The sequence below is a fragment of the Onychostruthus taczanowskii genome, unplaced genomic scaffold (assembly GCF_017590055.1).
Source record: "Onychostruthus taczanowskii isolate IOZ18803 unplaced genomic scaffold, ASM1759005v1 scaffold133, whole genome shotgun sequence".
Classification (NCBI taxonomy): Eukaryota; Metazoa; Chordata; class Aves; order Passeriformes; family Passeridae; genus Onychostruthus; species Onychostruthus taczanowskii.
The window spans coordinates 719,060-745,824 of NW_024498496.1; the positions used below are offsets into that span (position 1 = coordinate 719,060).

Here is a 26,765-nt window from a genome sequence, read left to right on the forward strand (position 1 = left end):
GTGTGTGTATACAAACTTTGCTTAACTTGTTCCCTGGCCTAAAATATAGAATAATGCAGTGCTTCCTGTCTGGTTTAGTTGATGTTTTTCTAACAGTATTAAAAAAAGAAAATAAAGAAAGAAAATAATATTTTATGTCTATTTTTGCCCAGCTGGAAGCTAGACACCAGACAGGTGCTTGCTCACTCCCCCTTGGCAGGATGGGGTGAGAACTGGAAGGATAAGAGGTAAAAAACTTGTAGCTTGAGACTGAGACGGAGACAGTCTAATAGGCAAAGGGAAAGTTGGGCACACAAGCCAAGCAAAATGAGGAGTTAATTCAGTGCTTCCCATGGGCAGGCAGGTGTTCAGTCATTCCCAGGAAAGCAGAGCCTTGTCACGCATAATGGTGACTTGGCAGGACAAATGTCACCAATCCAAACAATTGCCCTGCCTTCTTTTTCTCACAGCTTTATGTACTGAGCAGGTTACCATGGTCTCAGCTGTCCTGGCTATGTCCCCTCCCAGCTTCTTGTGCACCCCCATCCTCCTCACTGGTGGAGTGATGTGGGGAGCAGAAAAGGCTGTCTAAGACATGCCCAGCAAGAACTGGGACGCCTCTGTGTTATCAATCTTGTTGGCAACACAGATGGGTTAAAGACATAGATGTGTTTTATGCCTTTTTGGAACATCATTTTGCTTTTCATGCTTAAGTCAACCTATGTGTAAAATTGAAGACATGTAGGCATTGAGAGTGATACTGCCTGCCTTGGAAAGCAAGCTTTTTTGAATAAATTACTCATAAAATAAGTAGTTTGTTTTCTGAATGATTTATTATCATATGGAAATGTAGCTGCTGCATTCAGTTTTTTTAATATAATATATAGGTAAATATACTGATTCCCTTCATACCCTTGTGCTTTATCATGAAATGTCAGGTGAAACTTTCCAAGCTGGATGGTTTTATAACCATGTTTGTAGTTTTGGATTTACAGAACATTACTCTGAACAGTGTAATTTTCAGTGGTTGGTGTTTGAGGTAGCATATTGCAGAATGTCAGCATACTTTTTTTTTCAGTATGATGCATTTGAGGTAGGGTAAGGCAGTTGATCTTTGTATTTTGGTGTCTTGATTATTCCTGTATTCCAGTGTAGAGGATAATAATCCTCTAAAAAGGGGGGAGGAAGAAAAAAAAAAAGTGCTACAAACAGTTAAATATTTAAGTTTGGTTCTATCTCCTAGTCTTCGGAGGAAGCAGACTGTACCCAAGTGTAATTGTAATTAATGGGATTCAGTGAGAAAGTGAATATAGAGAACCAGTCTGTGATCTCTCATGGCTCAAAGTGATAGGAGGGGAAATGTGCTGAATGCTGATAAGTCAGCCTACGCCTACCAGGTGGCAGCTGAGCTGCTGCTTGTTGTAATAGAACACCTGCTAAACTGTCAGCAGCGGGAGGGTGTATTGAGATAAATTTTGGAATCGTTAGCGTTGAGAATAATCTTTCTTAAACATTCCCACAGCGATTGTTGAAGTGCTACGGTAACAGTTACAATATATGCAACTATATGTGCATTTGCATGTATATACTAAATATGAATCCACAAAAAATTTAACCATGCAAAATGTAAGATCCAATTTTTTTCTCTAGCCTTGGTGGCTATTTTTCTTGTTTTCCTGTCTTTCCTTCATCCCTTAATACAATCAGAAATAGAACTCTTTGAAGTGCTAACCCTGTGTGTTCTTGTACTGGGCAAAAAAGCACAAAAATAATTTATAAAATGATAAAATAACGATTTGGAAGGAGATTTTAAAAGTAGAAATTGAATGGAAGACACCTATACCAGTAGAAAGCTGAGGTTTAGGACATGACATTGGAAAGAAAAGTGTTTGAAGTTGTAAGTTTTAATTTTGGTGGCTGTTTAAAATTTAACCCTTCCTTTTTGTGATTTTAAGTCATAAAGGTATGCCCCTAAAAAGAGTAATATTTGTCATTACAGTTTTTCTTACTGTATTGCTTGTGCAAAACTTTGCCACATATTCAAAACAGTCTATTTAGACTTGGATAAGTCTCCTTATTTTCCTGTAATAAACAAGTGCATATGTTGAATCAGTCACTGCTCGGATTATTTGGTTCATTTAAATAGATCTGTTTGCTTTTTAGTGGGTCTATTTTCTGATGTGTTTTTCATGTAAAATGTGTATCAGAGCATGGAGAATCTCTTTTAACTATTTACTTCTGTATAATCTACTTTATTCATTAACTTTTATCAGATAATTCAGAAGACAGCGTGCTGTTTCGAGTCTTTGACTAGCCTGTCCTTGATAAAGTCTCTGGTGGGCTGACTTCAAGAGACTAAAGCTGTCACTGTGTGGGGAGAATATTAGTGACTGACAAGAAGTGCTGTCTCCTCTGTTCTCTGTATAGGAGAGCAGCAGTCCATCCTAGCGTAGGAAGATGAGATTTCTCTCTTGAAAGAGAATAACCTGACTAGTGATTTGTTTATGTTACCACACATTTTTTTTTTGTAGTTTACTCTAAAAGCTTTTCAAGTCTGATATGTCTTGTAAAACTAGTTGGGATTTGGGTTATTTTTGTATATACAATATATAAATAATAATTTAATAATAATTACTGTACGGTGAGCTTTAGGTTGGCTTTTTCTTTTTTGTTTTCTGCTTTCTAAACTATCTTGTTAATCCAGTGGTCTTTGCACATTTTCTTTTGGTTGTAGTCCTTTGAAATTAGCTTTGCTCAATCTCTAAAGCAATGTCAAAATTCAACTGTAGTCCAGCTTTTTGTCTTTTAGAATCTCCTTCTATCCCACTTACCCTTTAGTTGTTTGGAATTCTTGTTACTGGTAGTTCCAGAGTGCTTCTGCTCTCTAAATTTTGCCTAAAGAGAAAGAGGGCAGCTTAAAACTTGTGTTTTAATAGCTTTATCTTGACGCCTTCTGCACAACATTTAGGCATGGCATTTGTGAGTATTTTGATCCATCCTGTCTTTGCTTCCTCTGAGCCAGTGAGAATGATATCTTTTTCATACTGTCTTTTCTAGTTACTTCCAGGTTTTATGACCACTCAGCCTCTGCTCCAAGATTAACTTCGAGTTCTTTCTGAATTTGTTAAGTATTGCACCTAGTTATGTATTTTAGACTAAAGAACATTGTCTCAAATACACTGTTTCTGTTTAAATTAAATCTCATCTCTCTGCAAGGTAAAAAAAAATTCTTTGTTTTAGTTAGTTATAAAGGTGTATGTAGTTTTCATCGCTGTAGGACTAGAAATGCTTTGTAATGTGGTTCACTTTGAGTTTTTTTTTTTAAGTTTATTTATTTTGGCCTTTTTTTTTTTTATTGTTACAGGTTACCCAAGAGGCAGGAGAATTTATGATCACTTTCCCATATGGATACCATGCAGGGTTTAACCATGGATTTAATTGCGCAGAGTCAACAAACTTTGCCACTGTTCGATGGATTGATTATGGAAAAGCAGCAAAATTGGTAAGTGAGCAGAAAATTCCTGTATAAGGAAATATTTCCTGTAGTTATTTCTTTGAGAATCTCATGAAGGTGATGAGAAAGGGATAACTGTTAGATCAGATAATACATCAAGCTGCCATTCAAATTTAATTTATAATTGTTGTTTTGATAGTGGGTATTCTACTTCCAGCAATATATATTCCTCCCAGTAGTCAGTTTTGTTTTCAGCTTAATGTATTTATTATTCTTCAAAACTACTTCTGTTTGTGGATGTTTTTAAGCTGAAGCTGCATACACTGAGGTTAGTATTTGTGAAGACAACAGACTTCTGATCTTAAATCTTCTTTAAGCTTTACTGTTTGTGGAAGCACTTTAGTTTAACTAGGAATTTTTGATACCTGGAAAGAAACATAAATAGTGAAACTTCAAATAAAGTTTAAAGAAACAAGTTCAATTTGTCTCATCATAAATCTGATAAGAAAACTTGTAGCACAAGATAATAGAGCAATTGTTTGTGGTGTGTATAACTGAAGATATTTTAGATTGAAATCTTGTTCTGTGGTGTACATCTTCCCTTTTTTTTGTGTACAGCGTAGAATCACAGAATCTGTAATATTAGAAAAAATATTCCAAGATTACTCTGTCCAAACTTTGACACAAGACCAATGTATCAAGTAAACCATAACACTAAATGCCACATCCAGTTGTTTCTTGAATGCATCAAAGGATGGTGACTCCACTGCTTCCCTGGGCTGTCTTTCCAATACCTGACACCTTTTCAGTGAAAAATTCTTCCTGATGTCCAGCCTGAACCTCCTCTGGTGTGGCTTGAGCCTGTATTTTCTCATCCTGTCATTTGTTGAGTGGGAGAAGAAACTAACCCTGAGTGGGAGAAGAAACTAACACCCACCTCACTACAACCTCCTTTCAGGGAGTTGTGGAGAGTGATAAGGTCCCCATTGGGCCTCCTTTTCTCCAGACTAAAACATCCTCAGCTCTCTCAACCACTCCTCACAGGACTTGTACTTGAAAGCCTTCACTAACTTCATTGCCCTTCTCCAGTGCTTCAATATCTTTCCTGTAGTGAGGGGCCCAGAACAGAAGACAGGATTTGAAATGTGGCCTCATGGGAACAATCCCTGCCGTGCTCCTGCTGGCCACACTATTGCTGGTGCAGGCCAGGATGCCATTGGCCTTCTTGGCCAGCTGGGCACTGCTGGCTCATGTTCAGCTGCTGTCAGCAGCACCCCCAGGTCCTTTTCCTGTGGGCAGCTTTGCAGCCACTCTGCCCCAGCCTGTGGCACTGCCTGCTGGTTGTAGATGAACTTGGACTTTTCTAGTTTTCTCTTTACATGACCTCATTACAGCCTCATACTCTTCAAGACGTGCCTGCCACCTTTTCCGAAGATTATAAACTCTTTTCACTGAGTTCCTGTGAAAGCTCCCTGCTCCCTTTTCAGCCAGGCCATCTTCTTGCCCACCATCTTGTCTTTCACCCTTTAGGGATGCTCCTGAGCCTTCAGGACTGCGAAGGAGACTCTCCAAACCAGCGTCCTGAATAGGCCAGAGTTGGCCCCCTAAATGTCCAAGGTGGAGGTTCTGTTGACCCCCTTGCTTACTTTCCCAAGAATTAAAAACTCTTATTATTGTGCCCAAGAAAATCTCCTTCCACCACATCTCCCACCAGTCTTTCTCTGTTTGTAAACTGCAGGTGTAGCAGGACCTCATTCCTGGTAGGCTCTTACCAGTTGTGCCAGGAAGTTACTTTCCATGCATTCCAGAAACTTCATAGGGTGCCTTCTTTCTGCTGTTTTGACTTCTCAGTAGACATCTAGCAAGTTAAAGCCTCTTATAAGAACAAGAACATTGGTCATGAGATTACTTCTCCCAGCTGCTCACAGAATATTTTGTCCACCTCTTCATCCTGGTTGTGTCTACAGTAGATTTCCGCCATGATGTTTGTGTTGTTAGCCCCCCGAATCTTACCCATAGCTGCACAACCCTATAATCACCTTGAGCTCTATGCCGTCAAAATACTCCGTAATGCAGAGAGTCATTGCATTGCCTCTACTTCCTCCCTTGTACATTCTGAAAGCTTGTAGCCATCCATTGATGGATGTTTAAGTAATGAAGTAAATGCAGAAAATAAAAAAAAAAAAGTGAGCAATTCATTCAGCAGAAGTTTTTACTGTTTTTCAATATTCTCTGATTTTAATGATAAGGCTTATATAAGCCTTGGTTTGTATGACTCAGAAAAAATTTCAGTCAGAGGCATTTTCTTCATTGACTTGTTCATAATTGGGAAAAACCTTTCCAATAGAAACCTCCTTAATATATTAGTTAATACAATGATATGGAGTAAAGGGCAAAATCAGCTGTGCTGGTTTAACAGCCTAGTAAAGAGAGTGAACTCTTACTAGACACTGAAGACTGAGAAACACTGTCATGAAAAAGTTCTCAAAAAGTATTGAAAAATCTCTAAACACATCTAATGTTCAGAGTGGTGTCTACCTTTAGTAGGAAAGTTGTGTTTTTGATAGTCAACAGGTAAGGTTGCAACTATAAAGTTAATTTTAAACTCTAAAACACATTTGACAACCTATGCACTTGGTAACTTTAAATTTCTAGGAATAATGCAGTGAAACAAAGTCGAGAGAACCATGTCTGCACAGAGTTGAATGTGTCAGGTAGAACTGACTTGGGTTTTACAAGATTGAAAAATGCAACCAAGATGGCAGCGCTAAAATTAATTCAGCTGAACTTCAATAATTTCAGACTGCATCTTCAGATGTAGCAAAGCTGAAGTGTTGCTCCCTGCAGATATCTCCCTCTCTTTACACTGGTTTCATATTTCTTATATTTTAAAAAGTAGTCTACTGTTTGGTGTACAGCTTCCTCCAGTACAAACTGTTAAATGTTTTATGCCTCCAGTATGCATCTCTATTATTGTATTATACTGTAAATTTAATGTCATCTTTAACTCTATCTTCAGTGGAGTTAAATAATTTTAAAGCTAGTGTAGTTGTGTTTCTTTATGCCACACCGAAAGTGCTACTGAAATTCTGAAATTTTAGCTAGGAAGTCTTCACATATACACTGTAAATATTTTGTTAAAATTCTCTAGTGTATGGATTAAACCTTTATCTTAGGACACTGAATTCTATGATTGGTAGCTATTGCGTGTAAGAGCACTATTGTGCATATATAATACAAGAAATCAAAGTATTTCTCTGGTGTGTACAGTTAAATTGAAATGCCTACAAGTTTCAAAGGTGTTGGAGCAATAATAACTAATCTCCCTCTACAGAGAAATCTTAGATACTGTTGTCAAATACGAATGTCAGTTTCTTTGGCAAGTGGTCAGTGTCCTTAAAGTTATTTGTTTAATTCTTATCACTTATTCTCATTCTTGTACTAATCAAAGTTGACTTATCTTCTCTTTTCTAAATGAAAAAGAATATGCTAGAATGTACTGATGGTAGGATTTTTTTAAAAAATAAATGTGTATGAAGAAGAGGACTGGAGGAAGTGTGGTGAATTAATTCTCCCTAAAATTTACTGGTATTGGTTTATGGCATAGAAATAGAGTAAACAAGACAAACAGAGGAAATACTAAAAAATCCTAAAGTTATTTATGTTGGGAAAGACCTTTAAGAACATTGAGTCCAACTGTTAAACTCAGCTTTGCCAAGGTCACCACTAAAGCATTCCTAAAGTGTTACATCCACAGGTCTTTTAAATACCTTCAGGTTGATGACATAGCCATGTCCTTGGGAAGCCTGGCCAATACTGGACAACCCCTTCCATGAGGAAATGTGTGATAATACTTTATCTAAACCTCCCCTGGTACAGCTTGAAACCATTTCCTCTTGTCCTATCACTTGTGACTTAGAGAAAGGCCCAAACCTCACTTTCAGGTGCTTTCAGGCAGCGGTAGAGAGGGAGAAGGTCTTCCCTTATGACAAATTATCTGACAGGATTTACTTGGTACCACTGCATTACCAGTAGCTGAAATAGTTACTTTGAACAAAAAAGACTTAGTGAGAAAACATCAGATCAATCTTTCTGAATGAATTCAGGTAAACTAAATGTTAAAGTTCAAAACCTGGTCTTTAAGGCTACCACTTAGAACTATCTGCACAAGTATTTGCATAGACCTTTGTGAACTCACCTAGCTGAATTTCTACAGCTTTTCAGTCTAGTGTTAAAATACTTGGCAAATGCCTATAATTAGCGCTACAGCCCGGATTTCATCTTCTCTCCCCTTCAACATTTCCAGTAGCCTTCACTTTACATGACTTCTCCTTTACATGCACAGATACAGACCTAAATTGCTTATCATTGGATGCTCATAAGAATATGCATGTATATCATCTTGGCTTAAACTTATTTTAAATTTTCTTTTCAAACTGCTAATAGCCCTAAGAAAGAGAGGGGGACAAATCGAAGCAATAGCAATAAATCTTAGCACAGCATTTATGGCTCACTTGATGCAGCCGGCCTTTCATTCTGGATTGCTCTCAACATAGGCAGTTCTATCAGTGGGCAACTCCCTTGTCAGCCAGAAAATTATTATGCGAGCATTCAAGTTTGAGACTCTTTCACTGCTGCGCAGATGCTAGCTAACAGGGAGAAGCTCCACAGCAAGTTACAGGATGCCCAAGGAAGTTACAGGGTCCTGCTGCACTTTAGTAATCATCCCATCAACTTCAGAAGGTAGTGTTGGCAGTAGTGTTTGCTCTACTTCTCAGGCAAGTAGAGCAAAAAAAGTACCCACACTGTTTGAGGACTATATAAGGGCTATTGAGGTTGGATTTGCTACGGGGACAAAAGATAAATTCAAGTAAAATTGCACGGCAGTCCTTCTAATAAGTATTCCTCTGTATACAATACCTTCATTGGGGAAAAAAATTATTACATGCTTTTGTTGTAATAAATGTATGAAAGTGTTAACTTAATTAACATGCTTTTTATTCACAGTTATTTTATGAATAGCTCTGGAAGGTAAAACAAGATTACTGAATCTTAATTAAAACAAAAATACGAATGAACTGCAGAAGCATAATCAATACAAATTACATTATTTAAATTAAGCAAATTTAATTAAACACAGTTGCATTAAATTTATTCTAGTTGGATTCAAAGCTTTTCCAAGTCAAACTGTTTTGTAACAATTTTATAAGCAGCACAGCAGTCAGTAAAATTCCACATTACTCTAAATTAGCCATTATGTGCTAGACACATCATTTTTATGAAACAAAGTACTGACTAGGTTACATATTGGAGTTCAGCAACAAAGTCAGGGTAAGAAAAATCCACTTCAGTCTCTACACTTATTCCATACAGAGTTAATACACTCTCGCTGTCCATTTGATTGTGCAGACCTATGTTCACGTGCAGTTGAACAGTTCTATTCAAGTTATCAACTCTCTCCAATCACAAGGCAAGTACTTGATTAGTACATGGCAGAATACCTGGCTCACAGAAAAAATGAATCTGCCTACAAAAACACAAGTAGCCTCTCTCATACAAGTTGCAGACTCAAAAAAATGCAGGAGACTACCAGGACGCAGTGATAGTCACTATTAATACTAAAATTCTCTTTGAAATTAAATATAATTTGCTTTTTAGAAATGGTGAATTACGCTAGCTGTCAATAGAGTATGAACATGCTCAGCAGCTTCCAAAAGTCAAAAACAGAAAAGTTTGGTCAGCTGTACAATCTTGTCAAAATACATTTCTGTCAAGGTAGCTCAAAAAATAAAAATTTTCAAAAACCTTATTTTTTACAAAGTTAGCATTTAATTTGTGCGCTGAAAAATCAGATTTTCTTAAATTTATTTCCATATTCTATCCCACAAAAACCATGAAATTCATAGGCACAACAATGTTTCAAAGTTTTCTTAATCTAAAAAACCCTCTGAATTAAATCCCAATTAAACGCCAATTACACTAGGACATCATAATTCTGAATATCAGACACAATAACTGCAGCCTTTATAAGACTGAGGGGCAGCTTCTTTTAAGAAGTGTGACAGAACAGGTTGTAAGATCAAGCAACAAAACTTGCCAACACCATTAAAGAAAGACCACAAGGATCTTTCAGCTACAACCACCATAACAGAGTTTAATCTTTTCTCGGCAGAAGATTATAATGAAGATTATAAGATTATGTAAAATTATAATAACGAAGAAAAAGTGAAGATTGATTTAATATGTCTATCTAAAATGTGTACCTTGGTATATCTCTGATTTGTTTCTAAGCTTAAGAAACAAATATTGAAATTATTTAATATTGAATGTATATAGATTATGTTTTATATATAATTTTATTTTATATACATGTATATATATGTACCACAGTGGTAACAGTTAACTGGTTAAAAGCTTGTCTATACGCTACCCTCCAGCAATATGAGGGGAAGTGCTGTATTTCAGGCACCAAAGATCTACAGTGGTAAAGATTAGAAAACTTTGCGTAAATTCTTCCTTTGAATGATTTGGCCATCAGAAACTAATAAATATTGCTAACAACCTTCCACCTTTTGAGTGTAGAACTTTTTTTTGTTGTAATCTAAGCAAAGTATGTGAGGGAAAGGTGACAAATATGGCAAGGCAAACCATCCACATGCTCAGCATGCTGCTAATATTGCAAATGCTGTATATAAAGATGCCTTACTGAAATCCTCTATATTAAGATTGTGCATCACCTCTTTATTTAGATTTACCTACTAATGCTAGCTCTTTCTGATCACTTTGCAAGCAGGGGACGGGGGAATTCAAATATTCAAATAACTTTCTAAAAACATTCCAGAGATACTGTCTTTTATGGCATGCTCTCAACGGTTGGCTTTGGTTGTTTTCACAGGACATTCATAGAGATCATAAACAGAAAAACTATGGAACTGTCCTGTTTCAAAAATACTGTCAACCATTCAGTTGAGTCATTTACAAGGAGTTGCTGATGACTGTTCTACCTTTAAACACATGAAACATATTTACATTAATTTCAAACACTTTTTACATCAATTAAATTAATTTCCTTTTTTTAAGCAGATGGTAAGAGAACTGCTTTATAACAATTACAAATTAACCAATGATTTTGTAAAGAAAATTATTTTTATAAGGAAAAATTCAATTAGAATGCTCTTGAAACACAAATTTTGTAATATAAACTATAATATAATATAAATTTTAAATGGTGACAAGTAAAACACATACAATTTTTAACTGTTACTGCAAAGTGAATTATGAGAAGAAAAGCCCCATAAACAAACATAACTGTGCTGAGTTCCTAATTCTTACCTTCAAATACCAAACCTGCAGGATCGTGTGTGAAACAATCAGAAAACAAACTGCCTTGTCCAGAATTTTACATAAGTTTAACAAGGATTATAGGGTGCAGATGTGTGCGTAACAAGTGGTGAATAGCAATAAGAATATACAACGGCCAATATCCAGCCACTGTTTTATTAAGTCACCAGCAATTACACTCTATTCAATTATGCAGAATACAAAGCTTTACTAAAAACAAAGACTTTACTGACAACTTAATTCTAACTTACTAATTTCTAGCCAAACTCTATGAAAACTTGATTTTAAATGTGCCTTTTTGTGAACCTCATATTTATGAAAATAATTGCTTAGTTAAATTCTACTTTCTTTAAACACCTGGAATGAAAATAATCTCTCTCTAAAGACTATGACATTAATATAGAGACAGAAATCTACATAGTGGCAAAACTTCTTCCTCAACAAATTGAGGATAAATATAATCTGCATTGTCACAAAAAAAGTAAGGAAATGCAAACTATATTGATTTACTCAAAATTTTAAATAAATTATACTCTGAAAAGGCAAATTTATTGTAAATCACTGACTTTTTCTTTAAAAAGATCACCTTGTTAAGTAAAAGCTGCTAGAAAACACAAACTTCTAAACATCCATCCACCAAGTATGTCAACTTGGTACATTTTTTACTTTGATAAATGGAACCTCTTGGATAACATTTAGGGGGGAAAAAAGGAAGATTAGATTCCATCATCTCCACTCATTCACGGTTGTCAGAATGTACTCCAACATTTAAAATGTTACTTTGCAGAATTCTCCTCTCCTTACTTCATCAAAACTGCATAAGAGAAAGAAGTGGTAGTATTCTTGGTTGAAGTTTTATTTAATAAACAGTGCAGCAGCTTGCATGAGAGCCCTGTGCCAGAAATACACATGCATAATGCTACTTACATGTACTTTATATCACACAGAAAAAAGTTGTGCTATACTGCTGAAAAAGATTCATGAGAATACAGTAGAATTTCAGAACCACAGAATACACTATCACAGACAACATCACTACTTGCACATAACATAGCTCAGACTGTGGGAACACAGGAACACCACTTTATGACATTTCAAATTAATTTATAATCAGATGCTCTACCAAAAGGGGAAGGTTAAAAAAATAGAATATTATTCTACTAGAACAGGTAAAAGTACTGTGATTATTACAATTCATTTCTACTTCTAAAACCTAATTCTTAATTCAAAATGTCACAGTACTAGAAATCTAGAACTGTGCAAGTTACAGCTCTGTGGGAGACCGACAATCTCCCATTTCAGCAATAAATTGTAGAGTGGGAAATTGTAATAGCTGCTGTTCTGTGGAAATTATGAGTTTGTGATGTAAGAATTAAACAGAGGCACCAAATTATGGCAGTAAGGTAAAAAAAAAATGGTAAGAGATCAATGGAAAAGAAATGAAGAAAAAATGAAAGAGAAAATTCCGTGACAACTGCAAAGCTGAGAGAGGCACTGTGATTATGAAGTGAAATGTCAAAATGCAGAATGCACAAGATTTGCTCTGAAGCAGTGTACTAACAATCCAGACCAGAAATGGAAACCATGTCTGGTTCCAGAAAACTAGTAAAATTTCATTAGCAGACAAGTCAATGATATAAGGTGGCTAATTATGATCTAGCAAGTAAAAACATTGATTTGTACAGCATGAATGATGCTGGTATTGTTGCAGACTGCTATCAAATGTATCAACATGCAGTGTTTAAAAAAAGTTTTGAAAAAAAATAAAATCAGCTGTTAGATTAATAACTCATGACCGTATGCACATAGCTATTTCTGGCATGCAGTACTAAAACACAATAATTGGGTAGGCAGATACCTTTCAAAGCTATACCTTTAAAATTCACTCACCCACATCTGAAAAACAAAACAGACCACCTGAGTTAGATTTTTTTTTCATTTTGAACAGATATTTTATTGTACAAAAGCAACCTAAACATAAACCTCATTGAAAAAAAAAATTACCTCAATAAATTTTGGGACGTGGAAGCATTTTTTGTGCAGTAAATATCATTTCTCCTCTGATAAAATCAGTTAAATCAGTTATTATGTCTCAATACATATTTCAAAATAAACATACTGTTTGGATAACATAAGCTGGATATAGCTATCTTCAAGACAATGAGTCTTGTACCCAAATAAATCAAGATATTAAATAATTTTTCTTCTTTTTGAAACAGTCATAACTGCTTGAGGCTGCTGCAGCACAAAAACAAAATATCTTCACATAGGTCTTGAAACAGTCAAGCTGAAAATCTAAGCCAAAGTTTCATTTAACAGCCTGTCAGTTTTTTGATGTGAAGCTAATGAATGCCGTGGCAAACAAATCCATCAAACCTAACATCAAAACAACTGCACTTCATCCCACCAAAGGGAAAAATACAACCTGCAGGCCAGCACTTTGATCTAACCTATCCACAGAAAACACGTTGCTAAGCAGCTACCACTGAAGAACACAAGAGTAATTACTGACTTAATTTTATGAAAGAGTGTAATAATACTTAAGTACCCCTAGTTTCAAATAGAAAAGGTTGGTAGACTTCTCAGGTTCTACATATCAGCTAAACAACAAAAAGCTTCCCAGCACCAGCATCTGAAAACAAATCACGTCTTAAAAGGAGCTGCAGTACAAAAGAATCATTACAATGACTAGTAAAATCACCTAGTGTGACACTACCCCTGAGAGGAGGCAGTAAAATTTGCATACATTTATACTGAGTGAAAGTCACCAAGTGGTCCCACAAAACAGACACAGTAAGCAACAAGAGCAGTATTCAGAAATACCAGTACTTTCTCGAAAAGCTTGTGAAAGCATGGACAAGAGGTGTCTGAGAGCTGAGAGACCTTGACAAGAATCTGGAAAAGCATCAGACAGGGGTCCTTTATTCAGCTGGGATAGAATAGTTTCTGCCTGGTAGCCAGCACAGTGCTGTGTTTTGGATTCAGTAAGAAAATAATGTTGAAACAACACTGATGTGTTTTGGTTTTTGCTCAGTAGTGCTTACCTTAAACATCAAGGACTTTTCAGTTTCCCATGCTCTGACAGCAAGGGGATTCACAAAAAGCCAGGACAGAGCATAGCTAGAACACCTCATCTAAACTGGAAAAAGGGATGTTCCACACCACAGAATGTCATGCCCAGAGTATAAACTGATGGGAATTGGCCAGGAGGGGCCAATCATGGCTGTGGGAGGAGTCTAGCATCAGTCAACAACTTTCTCTTGGGTTTTATTCCTTTCTCTCTTCCTATCTTCTATTTAATTCGTACTACATTATCATAATAGTTTATTTCAATTATTGAACTGTTCTTATCTCAGTCCATAGGGTTTGCCTTTTTTTTTCCCAATTCTCCTCCACATCCTACCAGGGCCAAGCACTTTGTTTGAGGATGGGGTTAAACCAAGACACATGGGACTGAGGGGGTTAAAACAGTAACTAGAGGAAAATGAAAGGAAATAAACTAAAATAATCATAACTGTATAGAGAAGAATTAAAAAGCCCTGACCAAAACTGCTAATATCACCAGTCTCCTGTACATACAGAAGAATGATGTGCAAATATTTCTATTCACCAATACTGGTAACTGAACACCCACCTTTTTCCCCACACAAGTTATCTACTCAGCACAAATCAAAGCAGATACCTAGAAAACACACAAGCTAATAGCCACTGATTCATCTGCATTATCAGCAGCAGCAAAATCCACAGGAGTAAGGAAACTCAAAAATGCACTTCATGAAGCTACATATTTCCAGCCTACTCAAATAAATGTAGCACCATTAGGAAAACAAGAAAATTCACAGAAGCCTGAAGGAACCTGCTAGCTGCCTCTATTTCATACCATTCTATTATTTTTTCAGCAATTAACAGCATTCAGCAAATGAAAGCACCTCTCATCCTCACACAACAACACAACTACACTTGTATCTAGCACAAGCACTACCTCCCTTTGTTTCACTAAACACTGACATATCCACTCACCAGTACTTCACCAACATCCCTCTGCACCACATCCTTTTGCCAAGCATCTTAAGGAGAGGGTGACTGATTTGTACTTTCCAGCAGGATCTCCTATTTCTCTTGCTGTGTGTTCTTGCCTATGGAAAAAGATAGCAAGAACTACACCATTTCTTCTCTGGAGCTGGGAGGATTTTAGTATGCCAGTTACTTAGTTGTGTTGTTTGAGAGGTGGAAGGTTGTTTGGATTCTTTATTTTTTACTTCTACTCAATTCTGTACAACTTGATTTTGTCCAAAAGCAAGCTAAAAACAGTAGCTGAGCTGTAGCAAACAGCACACTGGAGATGTCACCTAGTATTTCTTTTGGTATATCATCCCAAGGCTTTGTTCCAGTTTCAGCTAGGATAGAGTTAATCTCTTCTCAGTAGCTGTTACGGTGTTGTGTTTTGGATTCAGAATGAGAATCCTGGTAACACACTGATGTTTGGGGTTTTTATAAATTGAGTTTATCCCATGTCAATGAAATTTTTTTCTTTTCTGGTGCTCCACCAGTGAGGAGGTGAGCAAAAAACCTGTGAGGGAGCACAGCTGGGACAGGTGACCAAAACTGACCAAAAGCACATTCCACACCACAGAACATCATGGCCAGCATATAAACTGGGGAGTTAGCTGGAAAGGTTGGTCTGGGTTCTGCTGATGCCAGACCATTCTGCTGAAGCAAGAGGGGTCTGGCATCAGTCACTGGGTGGTAAGCAATTGCATTGTGTATCACTTTTTTTTCCTTTTTATTATCCTTAACCATTATTACTGTATTTTACTTTATATTAAATTATTAAACTATCCTTAACTCAACATGCAAGTTTTACTTTGATTCTCCTCCCCATTCCACTGGGTTGGAGAGGAGGAGAAGCGGAGTTGATGAGTGTCTGCATGCTTTTTCATCTCCAGCTGGGCTTAAAACCATGACAGCCTTGCATAAACACTAGAAAACAAGCTGGAGGTTACATCCCAGCTCTCAGGGTTCAACTATTACAGGTAGTTGGGAGACACACAGTGAAACCAAGACCATAAGTTTAGCATTTTTAAACACATAAAATCATTGTTGGAATTTTCATTCATAGTCTTTGCTTAATCTAAGTGTCCAATACCAAGGGTCAAAAATATCTCTTATTTAACATTTACATGTGATTTCAGAGAATCTTTAGCAACATCTCATTTCATGCTGGAAAGCAATATCATCACATGCCCTAAATACTTACTACAATTTTTTAAAAAATCTTTGTTGGATTTTTTTTTCCCACAAAATCAATGAAGAATATTGATTGTATTTCAGGATTTTTTTCTTTTTCTAAGACAGAAATCCAGCTGTAAGCAATTAGAAACGACTCTATAAAAAAATAAAAGTGTTCCTGTAGGGAGAAAAATAATCAGTTATCAGAACAGAATATTCTCTAAGGAGAATACAGCAATGAACTGACCTAGATAATGCTGCATTTTGCTGATGCACACAATTTCTGCAGTAAAATACAAAGGAACTACAGGACACAAAACATTATTTTTAATTAAAATTCTTGCATTTTACACATAAAGAAAGAAAAGACAAGTCAGCTGCAGTATCAGTAGTCCAAAGAATGGCAAATGGGACTGCAATATTGTGTGGGTTTTGGTTTGGGATTATTTGCTTTTTCTTTTAAATGAAATTACTGGACCTGAAATTAAAACTTATTAAAATACTGGTATTCTTTGGAGACACAAACTTTCCACCTTTTTAATTAACACCTCCAGGAAGTTTTCTAATGTTATGATAAAAACTAATCATAGATATACTCATGGTTTTCTAGAGAAACACTGCAACCAAGAAACAGAGTAGAGTTACACAAAATCAAATTATATTTTCTTTTTCTTATTATTATTATGTAATCTTATTTTAAGTATTTACAGACAAGTGCAATAGAACAGACAACAATTCAATTTTACTTGAATTTATCTTTTGTCCCAGTAGCAAATCCAAGGTTGTCCGGCCAGGCTTCCCAAGGACCGTGGCAATGCTGAGTTTGTGGTTGGACTTGATTCTTCTATGGCTTATTCAAACGTAAATGATTCTATATCAGAGGAACAGCTCAAAAATCTGTGATGTAATTTCACTTCAGTGCTATAGCTGGGATCAAAATTTTGTGGGATTTTGACAAACTAGCCAGAAATCTCCAGCAGTTTGTGTCCTGAGGTGCTTTCTAGGCTCTTATTTGGCCCTTTTGTCTCCTCAGATTTCATTTGCAATTGGATTTTTGGTACATTCTGTTGTTCTTTATGATAAAATCATAGCAGAAAGCAAGTCTGGGAATTTTTCCATGGCAGTTATGATTATTCCTGCCTTTATTCATGGGTTCAAAAGGTAGTTGACAATAAAATAATCTTGCTTTCCAAATTGTATCTTCAGTCTGTATGTGGGCACAGATTTGTTTTTGCCTAGCCTGTGGTTATGCTTATCTTTCAAGTTTATGTGTGATTAAGCATTTTCAAAATAATTAAAAATGATGTTGAGTTAAAGCAGCATAGTTGCTTATTTACCATATGTATTAATCTTTCACTTCCCTAAGATAATGTACAGTGGGTTTCCCTGTCATTAATGTAAAGTGCTGATTGTACTTATTTGTTATCCTTGAGTGTCCTGCTAACCAAGATGATACAGCAAGACATACAAAAATCTGTGTTTAAAGTATTTTATAGATGCACTACTTGCAGTTTGCAAGTATTAATGAGTCTATTTTTATAAACAATAATGAATTTAGGACTTTTCTGTAAATGATCAGCAAATGTGTACATTAGAAATACAGTTAATAATGAAAATCCTTGCTTTGTCTTTTGCCCTTATGTGACTTATAAGTGAATTAGTTGGTTACTTAAAACAATGTTTAAACTAACATTTCTGTCTCTGTTCTGTTTTGTCACCAGTGGTAAACAATTGAAAATATATGAATGTATTCTGAAAAACAGCGGAGGATTATTCAGATGATCACACTGAACTCTGTTGATACTGTGAATCTTAAGAAATGAGATAATTACTGATCATTATTACTAATTATTATTATTACTAATTATTATTATTATTACTGATACTGTAGGACTTCTGAAAGCAAGTTAGAATTGATACATTTTTCCCAAAACTAGTAATTAATGAGAATGGTCAATTAACTGTTCTCTGCAAAGTCTGAAATACTGGTAATTTGCAGAAGAAAAAGTGTAAAGTCAGGTGACATACAGCAGTTCTGTTTTTGGAGGGCTTCTGTAGTGTACAAAATATATGTAATTCCTTAAAATTTTAAATGTAGTTTGAAATTTTAAATTTTTTAAGACTTTTTTCTTTTTTTTCTAATTTTTTCCCCTTTTTCTCTTTTTAAAAGTAAATCTTCAGTCTGTTACAGTAGTTGTCAGGATGTTGTTGCTTTAAGAAATATATTTTAACTGGTATGTTACCAGTATAGGCAGAAACTGAATACAAGTTGTTTGCTGGACATGAATGCATTATTTAAAGCTACAACAAGGGAGAATATGAATTGTTTTAGTGGTATTAATGTATTCTTAGAAGGAACATGCCTTTCTGAAAGGATATTTTAGCAGTGCAGAGCTTTCTGTAGTAAGAAATACTCTTCATAATTTTTCGTGGACTGCAAATGGTTTGGTGAAGACCAGAGCACGTTGCAGGAAAAGAAATTTTAGAGCCTTAGGTATTATTTGGAATGGTCAATGAATAAGCATGACTTAGGAAAGTAAATGGTTATCTTTCTCAGTTGCGTTGTTCATAGTGGACAAAAGTTCCCAGTAGATGTCAAAGAAAACTAGGTTGTGTTTATAAGCAATCATGTATAGTAAAGGAATTGAAATTATATGCTAAAGAAATTTAATTTGCCTTTATTTGTATTTAGAATTTATTGAAGAACTTTTATTCTTCACCAAACTATGGCATGGTGAGTTAGCCTACAAGGCCTAGAAGTATAAAGGAAAGTTACTCACATTAACCGGTGTTTGGAATTTGGGATGTGTTCAGGTGGAAGATAAATATCTGGTACCTTTCTTATGAAAGGTTGAACCATATGATCTTCTTAGGTTCCTTCCCTGTAAGATTAGACTTGAAATTGTACCTCATAGTATATTTATAGAAACAACATGTAATGTAAACAAAAGAATAATTAATTACATTACATAATTTTATAATAATTGCATTATCTAAATATATATCTTTTGGACAATAAGATATTTAATAATATGGAGGTCAATGTACATATAGTACATTTACAGTACATTTGCTTTCTAGGATAGATATTTAAGGGTTTTTTTTGGAATAAGCATTAGTGGTCAGGAGTATAGTGGCAAAATTAAAAAGGTGTTCACTTTGGCAGTTTGATTTGCCAGTTAACTTTTATTTACAGCTTTGATATATCTTTTTTGGCAGCTGCATATTTTTGTCTAGTCACATCACTTATATATGGTATTTGTTTAACTGTCTGCTACTGAAGAAAGTTAAAGAAATACTAGTATTGTCATGGTATCTATTCTTTTTTCCTTTTCAAATAGTTCTTGCAGTTCTGTAGTATATATATAAAATATATGTAGGGGCAAGACAAAAGTTGCAGGAAGTGACAACTTAGTGTTCTGTTTTATGTTGTCTTAAATTTGCTAAATGTTGGGGAAAGAGGCTTTTAAAACAGGAATAATGAAGAAAACTTGATGTTAGGATGAACACAATTCCCTTTACTTAGAGTACGTTGTAGGTACTATTTCTTTTTGTTTGTTTCATTTTACCTCAGTCCTGAGCCTTTCTGTGGTTTAAACGAAAAGAAAAGGATATTATCAAAACATCCTGTTGAAAAAAATGCAGTATTGTTGTTTAGATGCTGAGAGAACATATTGCCTTGTATCCAAGGTGATATTATGCCTTGTGTGGTGCTAATCATACCTAAAGCAGCATAGAAAGGAATCAGAGGACTATGTAGATACACGCTAAAATATGTGAATTGAGAAATTCACATATTTTCAATTCACATATAATTGAAATTACTTAGTGCAATCTAATTGACACATCATAAAACTGTAGGTAATGTAAAGCATTTGTGTTTTAGCAGGACCAAGAGATTTAATGCTGGAATGGAATTTAGACTGTCATATGAACTACCTGAGCCTTTCAAAGTATGTTTAACTGTATCTGCACTGCTGTTTATTTGAACTGTTGGTGGTTCACAGTTCTCTCTGGCTCCAGCAGGTGTTAATGACGTATTAGAAGGCAGCAAGAATTTATTCTAACTAATGATTAAAATATTTATAAATGTAAATCTGTTTAACCAAGATAATATCTGTAGGCTATATAAGAAAGAGCATACTGGTTAATCTGTAGTTTAAGTAACTGTATTTTGTTATCAAACAGCCTATATAGATTGAAAATAATGTTCTTTCCTAACTGCTTCTATATTCCTCCTTTTTAAAATCAGCCTTTTAAAGTCAGTGTGGAGAAGATTGGTTTTCTTATTGATAAATTAAATATAATTTTTTATTCATTTCAAGAAAAAATGATGAACAAATTGAATGGAATTACTGTTTTCATATAGTAATTAATTTAAAGTGAGATCATGCAGGTAAATCTATCTTACAGTAACATGAAACCAGCAACATTTATTTTTCAACTCTTGGAAGAAACCCCTAACATTTACATATTTTCTCCTCTTTGAATCTCTTTTATATTGGGGATTTTTTTGACAAGTCTTTGTAAAACAAAAATTTGGGATGTCTTGAGATTATATAATGACAAAACAAATATTTGAGTTTCAGTAACGGATGTTACTCATATTCATACTGGAGTGCAAGCCCTGATTTTGTATCCATTTTTAGCTGTTCATCAGCAGAGGGCAATATAACTTCATACATTTGCTTGAAAGGATTTAATTTGTTGATTTTTTATTTCTAATTTTAACTAAGGGAGCACCTACTTCTAAATACTGAGAAAATATGTGAACTCATGATGAAAAAGCAATGAGCTGTAGTATCAGTATTCCTTATGCACTTTCAGAAGCCTATATAAACTTCCTGGTAGTTGTACTCTGTGGGATGTGTTCCCTGAGTTCATAAGTAGGCAGAAAATGTCCCAACTTTATGGAGCTAGCAAAATGTATTTTAACTTTTCCACTGGATTAGCTGATACACCCTCAGCAATTAGCTCATGTGCCATTTCAGTGGTTTGTTGTTTGTTTGTTTTCTTTTTTGTTTGTGGACTTCTGTTTGTTTGTTCTGGGACATATAGTTTTTTTTTTCCCTTAGGACGGTCTCATGCAAAGCTTGGGATGCTTTTTACATCTATTTCAGTTTTGTTTTAGGATTAAATGTCTTATGAAGGGAGAACTTTTAGTACTTGATAAAATCTCAATATATGTACTGTAAATGAGGTGTAGTGAGAACCTGTGCTGTAATAATTAAGAAGAACTAGGTTTAGACCTTCATTTCAACTCATTCATTCCACATGTTAGAAGAAGAGTCTTGTTTTATGGCTGGCATGGCAGAATGAGCCTTTACACTCCTTAGGAAGCATGTGTACAATAACCTTTTAGTGTACACTGTGTTAATACTTATATATTGTGATGGTTTTATATTGCCATTAAAATTTTCATTTAGGTGCCATTTACATTTTCATTTAGTTCTTCTTTCAGGACATGTCAGGAATCCTAAAATGGATGTTCATGTGTGGCAATTTTTTTTTTTTTGAGAATCTGCTTTCCTATTTCTAATGCTCTTGAGGCATATTCAGAAAGACTTCAGACATATGGTTTCTTGTTTTTCATCTTCTCCTTTGGGCATCAAACATTCAGCAAGTCTACTTTACTGTCATAGCATACATACAGTTCCTGCTAACCGCCTGGGACAGGCAGCATTTACCACTGTTCAAACATGAGGCTAGGATTAAAATATTTTGTTGTTCAGCTTGGCTCACTGAATGACCTTAGCTAGTAGCATCCCTCTCTTTACTTTTGTTTGAAATGCACTGGATAATGCTGGCCCACCTCTATTACTAAAATTGTTTTGAAGATTAATTTGCTGCTTGTTAAGCTGTAATATTTAAATTGCAACTAACAATAGAACTCCTTTAGGTATTGCATGTAGATAAAAATGGCAAAACAGATCATAAAGAATATATGTATTTGGTATAATACAGCTTTTGCACTGAGGTTTTTTTGCACAGGTATTTGTGCTTGTGTTCCAGTTTGAGATCTGCCCCTAATTATAGGATTTGATTAAATCAGTCTTTTACACTGTCACGCTGATGCAAAATGAGAATAAATTCAAATCAGCTTCAGCTGTATTGAAGTTTTAGGTTGCGATATATAAATGCTAGTAATAATTATTATGGCTTTAAAAATTTATTTAGAAAAAACCTACAGGATTTTCATCTGTAAATACAGTGCTGACTATATGGTTATATCTTGTAACATACACTAATGGTTAATATAAGAAAGCATTATTAGATGGTTGAAAAGGACACAATATCTATGAAAATGTAACTGGCAACATGTAAGTTAGACAAATAGTTTGAAAGTCACTGTTCTAAAGCGTCTTAGGCTTTTCCTTTATTCTAAAAAGATTAATTAAAAAAAATCATTAGTTGCAGGGAGTGTAAAGACAGTTTCACAGAAATCTCCTGTTGGAGATTCTTTGTTATCTATTCTAACTGGGTAAAGTGGGAAAGAAGAAGAAGCTAATACAATAAATCAGATGACTTTCAGAGCTAAACCATTGCCAGTCTCAGTGATATATCCAAGCATGTGTATGTGAAAATTTCCTGTGTCTTGGTAGAGAATAATATCTTGAAATGTAATAAATAGATAAGTTGTGATACTATCATACCTTTAGGCACTTGGCATTGTGCCATGCTCTAAGGCAAAGGATAATTCCCTAAAAATTCTCATGTTTAAAACATCCTTGTTGTTAAAATGTTAATAACCAAATGTGTATGACACCACTTTTTATAATTATGTTGTAAGTGATACTGAACAAATTAGAAAAGAGCTTTATTTTGAGGACTGTAGAACAAGTTGAGATGTAACTAACTTTATTAAGAACATTTTCATTAAAATATAAAGTACCCAGATAGCTTATTTAACATGGTGATTGGTGGCTAATGAATTTAGTGTAGATGTTCTTCAATAACAATGTACTAGGTAAACTTTCAAAACATATTGCCTTAGTTGCCCCTGTGTCAGCAGCAGACATTTAATAGTATTGGAAAATATGGTTTGTGAAGGAAGATGGTAAACTAGTCATGAGCAAATGTATTTGTAGCATTTTTCGCTCATTGTCTGTTACAACCTACTTTTAAACTCAAGAAATGATGTGATAAGCTTATTGTCAGAGATATATTTTGATCTGATTATTGCGTAAGACTTTATTTTAGGTCATGTCTAAATTAATAAAATGTTTGTTGTTCTTTTTTTTTTTTGACTTCATGTCTCAAACTTTATTGAGCTATTTGTATAATCAAACACCCCTCCAAGTGTGGGTTTTTTGTAGTGATCTTTTTTTTTTTTTTTTAAGTAATTTCTGTGGCTTTGGCTATAACTGGAGGTATATATTAAGTATCACTTCTTGTATTCTGTGTGTTCATGGAATGGTATAGATTGTTACGATAAAATCATTCATGCCCAAATTGTGCATTTTTTGTGTTTAGAACTATTGGGTAAGAAAGCAAATAACAGGGATTCTGTTGGTTGGGGTTTTTTTTTTTTTCTTTTTTCTTTTTTTTTGGTTTTTTTTTTTCTCCTTTCCTCTGGGTCTCGTCTGCTTGTCTCCTTTGTCTCCTTTCCCCATACCCTATTTTTTTTTTGGTTGACTTTCTTCAGAACAGTATTATTATTTCAGATTTTTTTCTTACAGAAGTAATGGGGGCATTTAAAATTAGCTTGTTCTGCATCAGTTTTCTCATCTCAAAACTGCTGAATCAATTTTTATTGTCTTAATTATGTAACTCAAAAGGTTGTACATTTGTCCATTGGGAATAGAGCTTGTTTAGGTGACAGGAGTTGTGCCACCTGCCTCTTATGAAGTGGTTTGCAATTTGACCTAGCGCTTGATCAGCTATGCTTTTGGACACTGAAATGAGAAGATAACAATTCAGTGCACTTTCCTTCACCTGTTCAGGTGCAGAATGTACATTTTGAGAAACATGGTTTCCTAGAAGTATTAAGGTGCTTGACTACCTCATTTTGCTTACCATCCTAACGATACATCCCTTCTTCCCTTGAAACAAGCTGGGGTAAGAAATAATCTTAAAGAAAATTAACATTTACATGATTGACAGTCTTGATTCATCTTGTGCCTGGTTTGCATTTCTTTGCACATACTTATTTGCACAGCTGTGCTCCTTTTGTACTTTATTGAATATATGTGCAAGCTGAGACATACTACATGTATGACATATTTGTAGATTTTAGTGTTCTAATGATTCTATATTAACTAATTTCTTTAAGGAATGTGAAACATCAGTTGAATTCCATATATGTTGCTGAGGAAAAAGGGAAGATTTTTGGAAAGAAACCTGTACAAAACAGGGTGAGGGAAGTACCTTTCCCTATTTTCTGCATAGAGAAGAAGAGGTGCTTGGGCCTGAAGTATCAGTTCTCCTACTGCACCTTGGTCTTGGGCATTCTCTGCCAAAAAGCTACATTTTCTGCATTGCATGCTTTTGGATACCTATTATATTCTGCTGTCCTTAATGTTGTTTTCAGGTCTGATACATACAGAGTAATTTGGTATATGGATTTTTGACATGAACTTGAATAGAATGAAAGGCTGTAGCTATGTATCTATATTGTACGGATTCCCAGAAGGGGGCATTATGAGGGGAATACAGCAGTGACTAATGAGGGGAATACAGCAGTCCATTTCCAGTTTCCTGCCAGTTGAAGGTGCTGTGATATGAATAAGGATGTTTAATCCAGAATGCCTCCTAAAAATTAAATGAAATCTTATGCCTCACGTAAGGAAAAGAATGAAGTCCTGTGCAAGGTCCATTTTCATTGAATTGGAATATGGTATTCCCAAAGTCAGGAAGAGACAATAGATTTTTTTTTTTTTTTTTTTTTTTTTTTTTAGTGAGATTTCACATTTGGTTTTGCACCAGGGCTTCTGTTTTCTATACAATATCTTTGGCGTAGCAGTTTTCAGATTGGACTTCCATTAGATTTTTTTTAAAATGGGATTTATATTTGGACTTTATATTCTTAAAACACTGTTGTTTAATGAGTTTCAAATTTCTTTGTCTGTTACCAGAAGTACAAATGGAGGAAATTGCAGGACAAAAATTAATATGAATTTATGTTTTTTTAATAAAAAACATTTCTATTTGTAGGACTATTAAAAAAAGGTTTATATTTGAAATTTTATCTTGACATAATTTTAACTGTTTTTTGACTATTAATTTGGTAGTATTTTAGATTTAAGCTTAAAAAAGGATAGGTTATATCATGTTTGCCATATTTTCTCCTTTTAATGATGTCCATGTTTTGTGACAGCTGATAATTCATTTCCAAATCAAATTCTCTTCTCTGCCTGAATCTATTAGAGCATGTTAAGAAAATGCTATTTGGTGCATGTTCTCTGAGGCTATAGTCAGATGTCTCTTTTTCCTTCAGTTTTGCTGTCTTAATGGGAGTAATCTCAGCACTGCTGGGTTCCTTGGCATTTTTTAATAAAATCATTGCTCTTATAGAAGCAGATACTTGGCAGAAAATAGACAGTCTTTTATTTTACTATGATAATACATAAGAGAGATGAGGCCAACTAGTAAATTTGCTTGAAACAAAGGGAGTGTTTTTTTAAGGGAGTGTTGGAAGAAAAATCTGAACAAAGTTTCATATTCATTGAAACCAGGCTTTGTTATAAGTCTTGATAACTTTTTTCAATATTATTTTAAAACATTTGTTCTTGTGGAAAGAGATTTCAAATGTTGGGAAAAAATCACTGCAGTGACCTTTAGCCCTTTTCTGTTTTTAAGATTAATCAAAAGGAGATATGCTAGTATCCTGTATTTCTTTTTTTTTTAAATTAGGAACTTTATTATGTATCAGCCAAGCTTAACTTCAAATAGATATTTACATACCTACAGTCAATAATGGTTGAAAAAGTTCACTAAGTAGAAACTACTTGTGTCATTTTATTGCTGTCTTGTTGAAGGTAAGATATAATAAAAAAAATGAAGATACTCTTTTAAGAATGTAAGATCTTCCATATACAACCGTATTTCAATCAACAGTTTTAAACTTTTTCCAACAGTACAAATCAAAATGTTGATCACTCTCCAGAAACTGTTTAGGGAATATGGTAATTCCTTAAGAGCTTATCCCAAGCTGCAGCAAAATGGTGTTGATGATTTGCTATTCATCTTTGAATTTCATGTGCTTGGCGCTGTATGCCAGCATACTGTCTTTACTTTTTAATTCTAGGTGTTTAGGTAAAATTTATATGGGAAATCTGCAATACAGGAAAACCATGTTAGAGTTCAGTCAGTTCTGTGTGATTTGTGTCTTTACCACATGTCTTCTATTTTGCTGTTTTCTAGACTAATCAGGGTTAGGTATGTTACTTAGGAATGATTTTGAGACAGAGATAACACCTTTTATGTGATTTTATAATATGTAACTGTGCTACCAAATCTCAGACATCTTCCAAAGACTCCGTGAACCCTCATTTTATTCTTTGCAATGTAGACTAGAATTAGCTTGTATACATGTAATTTTTAGCCTTTGTGTGTTAAAAAATGAAGAAAGTTCCTGATGGGGGCTTTTAATGGCTTAAGTTATGGAAACCATTATTTCAGTTAAAAAAGAATCCATTCTCTAAACATGCCCAATATATTTTTTTCAGTAAAAGCTCTCAAGAAGGAGGAGAAGTAGGTCATTCAAACTGCTTTGCCTCTAAACTGATCAAACGCACTTTGTCTCTTCTCTAAGACACCTGAT

At 34.8% G+C, this 26,765-nt stretch overlaps 1 protein-coding gene across 8 annotated transcripts in view; it reads left to right on the plus strand.

Annotated features, from left to right (window-relative positions):
• The window catches only part of KDM4C (lysine demethylase 4C), a 239,308-nt gene that overhangs the window by 46,679 nt on the left and 165,864 nt on the right, over window positions 1-26,765 (plus strand). For 7 of the 8 annotated variants that reach the window (XM_041396990.1, XM_041396988.1, XM_041396985.1 and 4 more), the window contains one exon: window positions 3,344-3,481. In XM_041396990.1, coding sequence (XP_041252924.1) covers window positions 3,344-3,481 — 138 coding nt within the window. Of the gene's footprint in view, window positions 1-3,343; window positions 3,482-6,088; window positions 6,221-26,765 lie in introns of those variants that run through there. The other variant, XM_041396993.1, reaches the window with a different exon arrangement.